This window comes from Echinops telfairi, unplaced genomic scaffold (assembly GCF_000313985.2).
Source record: "Echinops telfairi isolate 266 unplaced genomic scaffold, ASM31398v2 ScPeMD7_7;HRSCAF=31, whole genome shotgun sequence".
NCBI lineage: Eukaryota > Metazoa > Chordata > Mammalia > Afrosoricida > Tenrecidae > Echinops > Echinops telfairi.
Window position 1 is genome coordinate 19,327,183 of NW_022103904.1, and position 7,491 is coordinate 19,334,673.

The following is a 7,491-nucleotide window of genomic DNA, read 5'->3' on the forward strand; positions in this document are numbered from 1 at the left end:
CCTTGTGGCTAAAATATATAGGTAATAAAGTGCATACAACTATACAGCGGTTATTTTATAACTTGTGTGCTCATGTGTGTACAGGGTGCCCTCCTTGGTTCCCAACAGCGTGCCTCCACTGGGACCGAATGCACTGGGGGAAGTGGGGCCAGCCTGGTTGCACCACTGATGTGTCTAGGGTTCCCTGGTGAATCTTTGAAAACGGGGCTTCATATACAAATTCAATTTCTTCCACTGGAAAGTAGCAGATTAGAAGAAGTCATTTAAATGATACTTCTATATTGCTATTAGGATCATAAAGCACAATATTTATACTAAACTGAAAAAAAAAAAAAAGATAGCTCTGTAAGGTAGCCAAATCCTGTCCAAGACCCAAGTTCTCAAATCCTTCTAATCAATTGTCAGCGACTTCCTGTCACTCCTTCAGGTCACCTGTCCAGAGGGCTTGTTCTCACCAGGAAGCACTCTGCAAGGTTAGTTGAGACAAGTGTGACTAGTTCCGGAGTAGCTTTCAAAATGCTGCTATCTCTTTACAACATCATACATCTTGGTAAACCTTCAGATTTTATCCTTTGAACTCTTTGCATGACATACTTCATGGCTTCTACCCACTATTTGTGTGTCACACACAGTGCTGGCATTTTTTAGTCTGAAAAGATTGTAGGATGAGAGGTAGGGTCTTTGTCCTCACCTCTCCTCCTTCCTTACCTCGGACAAAGCAACCCAACAAGGTATTTGCAATGGGCTCTGTAGACTTGGATGCTGAGCCCGTAAACAACTTGACATTCAAACACAGGTACCTGCAGTGCTCAAAGGTGGCTCTTCGGGACAGGGGGTGGGGCTCTGGGACTAACAGCCCACTGCAACATGCTTAGCTTTGGGCAAAGGAGTGATCATGGCTTGTCTCTGAAATACACACATATTTTGACATAGAATTATCGCGACAGCATAGAGTTGGAGTTATTGCTTCTAATGAAGAAGGCGGTGTAAGAGTACTGGTTAGCTTTAGAGTCTGATAAACACAGACAGACGAGGTGAGTTACTGGTGTCTGGTGACATCATCTCTGCAGGACACACACACACACACACACACATCCTGGCAGGCGTGGGCTGACCTGGGTCAGGGTATTCCATGAACATATTTGGAAGCATTCCTTGATTTTGCTCTACTCTATGACATCAGGCATATAAGGCATGCTAGGATGCTAAGGGCACACACACGGGATCATTTCCAAAGGGGTTGAAACGAACAGGTAGGACAATGCATATAAACACCACTGCACCGGGCTAAATGGCGCCGCTTGTAGTGAGTGTCGCGTTTGCTTCATTTTTGGTACAAATGAACAGGCACCACCTGTAATCATTGCCCTATTTACAAATCATCTGAAAGAAAGCTTGAGAGAGAAACTTACTTGAAAGGCTCTAACATGTCTCCATTGATATTTTACATGATTAAAAACAAATAAGGCAGGTCATACAGGTTCATCACAAATCAAAAGTAAGGTGTTCTTTTCACCAAACGAAGAACATTATGGCTAAAGAGGGTTTTCCTGCCATATGAGGAAAGAGATCTGGTTTGGAACTGCTTGTGATGAAGGAGCCACCTGCTCCTTTCAGTAGAGCTTTGATTCAGGGTGCTGTGGATTGGCCATTCCAGAACAGTCTGGTGCCCAGAGAAGGCACAGTGGTTACCTGCAGGGTCTCACCTTGCTGCTGGAACACATAGCCATGTCCCTGTGGCTTTATGCAGGACACACTTGCTATCTCATAGTTCTGCAGGTCAGAGGACCAGATATCGCATGGCTCAAGGGGCTCTCTGTGAGGGACAGGGAGGACAAATCAAGGTGCCAGTTGGACGGCTTCTCATCTGAATCCCTAGAGGGGAATCTGCTTTCAAGTTCACTCAGTCTGTTGGCCAAATTCAGTTCCTCCTGGGTGTGACAGTCAGGTCCCATTTCCTGCAGCTGTCAATCATGGGCTGCCTTCAGCCTCTGTATGCCACCTGCACTCCCTGGTCCATGGCTCCCTCCATCCTCATAGCCAGTAGCAGCAGCAGCTACCAGGCAGGCCTCAGAACCTGTCTTCCTCTTCATCTTGCTCATACCCAAATACCCCAGTGAGGCCTGAATGCGACCCTCCTGCGTGGAAATGCTGTGTCTAACATGCCAGTATCACATTAAACAGTGTAGCAGGCTGCCATGGCCCTCCTCAACCAAGGACCAGATCATGCTGAGTCCAGTGTAAAGGCTGATGGTCCAGGGAAGAAGTCTACATTTCTCCTGCCCCATGCTGGAAGGTGCAGCTGCAGGAAGACATGGAGCTTTTGCGAGTGGGGAGGAAAGGACTCTAAGATCACCCAAACCTCTTGGCTGACCAGTGGTAGGCTCAGCCAGCCCAACCACGCCTCTCTGACTCAACTTCCCAACTGTAATGCCCAGTCTCTGACTTGGAACTTTTCCTCTCTGGGATTCTAGTCTGGGTTGTCTGCTCAGTTGGATCCCTTAGCTTAGCTATTTCTGCCATTGATCCTTATTGGTCCTCCCTGGCCTGGCTTCCCTGCATAATGCACCCATCTTCGGGTTCGTTCCAGGTTGGTTTGTAGGGAGGCTGGGCTGCAGACACGGATCTCAACAGCATGACATGAAGCTATTCATCGCTCCTGGAAAGCAAGGCTTTGAAATTGTTCAAACTGGTTCAGCCATGACTGATAGAGACCAGGACAGACTATGTGTTGCATAACAACCAAATCCCTTGCACTTCAGATTTTGATGTGAAGGAGAAGTTTTGAGAAGAAAACAGGCAGAAGTACCCCCACGTAACGATGGCAGCCAAGCAAACCATGGGCTGTTTTCTATATAGGCCAGGAATCCAATGCACAGGAGATTTGGTCGCTGCATATGCAATGCATAAGCTGCCCTTGTCTCGGTTCTGTCTGCTGCAAAGCACTGCTGGAAAGAAACATCCCTGTTTTCCAGGCTTCAATTGGTGCTGCCATACCTGGTCTTATATTAACCAGCTACCTCTTAAGTAGTATGCTCCAGAAGACTGATTTTGCCCAAGAAACAACATACTCAATTTAAAAAACAAAAAACTTTCTTGTGGAGGCTCATCTTCAAGATAAAGTCTTGTTCTGTTAAATTCATAGGGACCAAACTCTCTTCTTTCCCCAACACACACACACACACACACACACACACACACAAAGAAGTGGCACTGATCTTGCACTGACTGCCATGTAAAGGGATTTTCGGGTTTATGAGAGCCGAGTACTATCTGAGTGGGTGTTGTAGGCTGCATAGCAAAAATGTGTCTGCAGGCCCTCTGGGAGTTCTAGAGATAGCCTCAGAGAGAAGGCCTATGGTCAGCACTACCTCAGATGTAACAAGAGGACCTGGTAACACTCCAGGCCTGTCCTGGCTCTGCGCTGTTTCAGAAACATCAGCCTTATTTGGGCTAAGCCTATAGCCCAGGCACTGGAGTGCAACCTTGGTTCTGTAGACAGAGCTCCATCTCACGGCATTCTTGCAGAGGTGCCTGGAACACGTCTCCTCTTAAGAACAAGTAGATAAACCTCCCTAAGTCTTGTTATGGCTCTGGCCGATGTTCTGGAATTCACATGTCTACTGCCAACTCGGCCAAAATCAGCAGGCCTGCTAATGAGAGATACAACTTTCCTCTGCTGCCAAAGGAGAAGATTGAATAGATGCAGCCCTACCAAAGCCTCATGCCTGGGCAGAGGGGAGAGAGCCTGCTTTCATTGGTCTAGCGCCTTGCTGCCAACACGGTCGTGGAGATGGTGCTTCTGAAAGAACCATGGACCACACACTACAAACATTCCTTTTCTAGCTTGGCTGTTGCGTTGAGTTGCCGACGGGTCAGGCTGGTCCTGGGCAGAACTCCCGCCCTGTGTGCTCTGGAAGAGGCCCCCAGCTTGGTGGCATAGATGCATTTAACCTCCTTCACAGTCGCTCTGGAGGAGAGGTAATGGTGAGTGGGATGCAAGGGGGCCCTGTGCCCTGCAGAGCCCCTAACTCAGCTTGGACTGAGAAACCAGCCACGTTGGGCACTGGGGGGCAGCTGGTGGCCAGTCTTGTCTGGAGGCCGGCTCTCCTGTAAGGACACATTTTCCGTTCCACATGTAAAGACCTGGTTTGGGAACTGCCATCAGTCCTTCCCTCTAGGAAGTATGTTAGCATCTCGCCCTTGCCCTTGACGCTGACTTTTCCTCGGCACATGAACTGGTAGCTGTACCCTTTTAACAGCCGGTGAACTTCTTCTGTCACCTGCAGCAGAGAAAAGGAGGTTACCCTTGATTATGAGCAGCAGGGAAGAGGTATTCTGGGAAGTGGGGCCTTAGGTACCTGTGAGGAGAGAGGCAGTAAGATGCCCCAGCCCCCATGGGTCACACCCATCCTGGCAGGGCCAGCTATGATGGGGAATAATGGGGCCCTGCAGAAACAAGGGGGAAACACCTGCAACTGAGGTTGGAGTAGTACTGGGCTGCCCTCCTAGCCAGCCAAGGGAGCACTGCTCTGGGTAATAGTCAATATGTGAGATTGCAGATGTGGGCTGCGGTGTGTACCTCATCCACACCTAGGCTCCTAGATATTTCACAAACCAGCTCCGAGTGAGGGGTAACAGCAACAAGCAAGCATCATCATGATCCTAGGAGACCTTAGAAGGTCGGGAGTGTTCTGAGCACTGAGGACCTGAGAATGCAGGGGTGCCCCTGAACGGGGAACAGAGGGATCACAGTCTGTATGTGGTATTTCTGTTGCAGCAACACTAAGCAATTAAAGCAGTATTTCAAAATAAGGTGCTGTAAACAGAAGAGAACATGCTAATTTGCTTCATCTTTGCTTTTGTTGTGGAGGATGATCTTGGAGCCTCCTGCCTCCTCAACCATCCAACCCTTCCTCCCCACCCCCTGTAGAAGCTCTTCCCACTCAGTCCCACAAAGATGCTCTTCACTTCTCACAGATGCCCCCCCCCCAAAAAAAAAAACCCAAAAACCAGATGCCTCTGCCCACTACAGTCATCCAAATTCTGACTTCTTTATTTGGAACAATTCACTCTATTCCAAGCCTACTCTCTCATAGCCTCCCAAATTTGCCAGTGTTTGGCAGTAGTTGGAGTAAGAAGAATTCATTGTATCTGTGTGAACTTGAATTTTTGCTTTATTTTATTTCTTCATAGCTTTCATCAAAATCTAATACTTGGTCCTGCATGTGTGCAAGTGTACTGTGTAATCCCCTTGGGAAATATGCAGTAAGATACTGAGGACCTTGTTTGTCTTGTCTGTCACAGCCCTGGAAGCACTTGGGGAATAAAGAACCACAGATTACTCCTGAGGAAGACTGGGGGTAACAGGGAATTAACAGAAAACATAGATTAAAAAGTCAACAACAACTAGAATTTCAGAAGCTTAACAATAATATATCAGAAATAACTCAATAGGTCACATAAATAGAACTGAATCAATGAAAGAAAGAATCAGTGAAATTGAGGGCATAGCTCTTCATACTAATTTGTTTGAAGAACAATCAGAAAAAAAGACTGAAGAAAATTAAAGAAAATGTAAGGATTATATGGGACACCAGCAAGAAGAACGATATATGCATATTAGAAATTTCAGAGGGGGAATAGAAAAAAAGATGAAGGACAACATTTTATAATATATAATAGAAAACTCCCTAAATATTATAAAAGAAGCAATGATTTACATCCAAGAAGTTCAATGGACTTTATACAAGGCAGACCATAAAATAAATTCAGAAGGACATTGCATAATCAAACTTTCTAGAACCAAAGGAAAGAAGTGATTTTGAGAGCAGGGTATGAAAAGTGAAATATCACATATAAAGGGCCTCAATAAGATTCATACTGATTTCTCATCAAAAACCATGCAGGAAAGAAGGAAAAGGGACAAAATATGTAACATCCTGAAAGATAAGAATGGCCAATCAAGAATCAAATATCCATGAAACATACAATTTTTCTCTAGTTCTTGAATGCTCCCCCCCACCCACCCACACACACACACTATCATGATCCCAATTCTACCTTACAAATCTGGCTGGACCGGAGGATGTACACTGATACAGACAGGAACTGGAAACACAGGGAATCCAGGGCAGATGATCCCTTCAGGACCAGTGGTGTGAATGGCAATACTGGGAGGGAGGAGGGAAGGTGAGGGAGAAAGGGGGAACAGATTACAAGGAGCTACATATAACCTCCTCCCTGGGGGACAGACAGCGGAGAAGTGGGTAAAGGGAGACGTAGGATGGTATAAGATATGACAAAATAATAATAATTTCTAAATTACCAAGAGTTCATGGGGGAGGGAGGGGCAGGGAGGGAGGGGAAAATTGAGGAATTGATACCAAGGGCTCGTGTAGAAAGAAAATGTTTTGAGAATGATGATGGCAACATATGTACAAATGTGCTTGACACAATGGATGGATGGATGTATTGTGATAAGAGTTGTATGAGCCCCCACCCAATAAAATGATTTTTAAAAAAAAAGAACAATCAAATATCCAGCAAAATTGTCTTTCAAAAGTGTAGGCAACTGAAGACAACGTCCCTGCACAGAGCTGCTAAGGCACAGAGAAGACTGTAGGACCGACAACAGCTTGAGACATGATGTCCCCTCGCTGGAGCATACCGTCACAGAGGACAATACTGGGGACACATGGCGGAGAGTGAGTCTGGCCTGCCCCCCACCCCATAGTGGGGCAAACCAAGAAGGGAACATAACAGATCACCAATTGGAGCAAAGCCAAGCCACATAGCTCCTAAGGAGCCCCCAAAAAGACTTCAGGCTAGGAGGGGCAGTTCCCAGAACCCCCCAGGACCAGTGGGGAGATAGTCATAAAGATCAGTGGACAGACTTGGAATTTTGTATGATTTTTTCCGGGGGATTGCTAGTTCTTTTTTTCTTTTTCCCTCTTTCTCTTTTTATTCGATCTTTTGTTTTCTTCTTGTTTTGTTTCCGTTATTGTTCTTTTGCCTACCTATATAAGATAGGCATGGGAAGTAAGTCAGAGGAGAAAGCAATGGGACCAATGGTTCCACAGGGACTTGGTGGGAGGAGGAGGCAGGGGAAGGAGCAGTGAGCAAACAATTCCATAGACAGGGGAACAACTAGGGAATTAAAAGCAACAATAAGGAGGATGTAGAGCTACCAGTGGTGTTTGGAGCAACAGCAATCTAGCTGAGAGGAGTTACTAAGAGACAGAAGAAGGGCAAGCAAGATGGTGGGGCAGGAGGAAGGTAAAAGGAAACAGAGGAAAGATCTAGGAAGCAAAGCTATGGATAGAGGTATAAACGTAGGTATGCACTCATGTAATTATATTAACTCATAAAAATAGAGGTATTGGCCTATGTACATATGTTTATATGGCAATATATTGAGGAAGTACATGGACTTTGGGTCTCTGGTCAAGCCCTCCCTCAACGCAAGATCACTTTGTTCTAACAACCTGG

The 7,491-nt window shown here is 46.1% G+C and overlaps 1 protein-coding gene across 1 annotated transcript in view; it reads right to left on the reverse strand.

Annotated features, from left to right (window-relative positions):
• Nucleotides 1-1,432: 1,432 nt before the first annotated feature.
• The window catches only part of ADCY1 (adenylate cyclase 1), a gene marked incomplete at its 5' end in the record, with an annotated part of 246,252 nt that continues 240,193 nt past the window's right edge, over nt 1,433-7,491 (reverse strand). The window contains one exon of the mRNA XM_004708178.2: nt 1,433-4,283. Within this exon, the coding sequence (XP_004708235.1) occupies nt 3,960-4,283 (324 nt within the window). The remainder of the gene's footprint in view (nt 4,284-7,491) is intronic.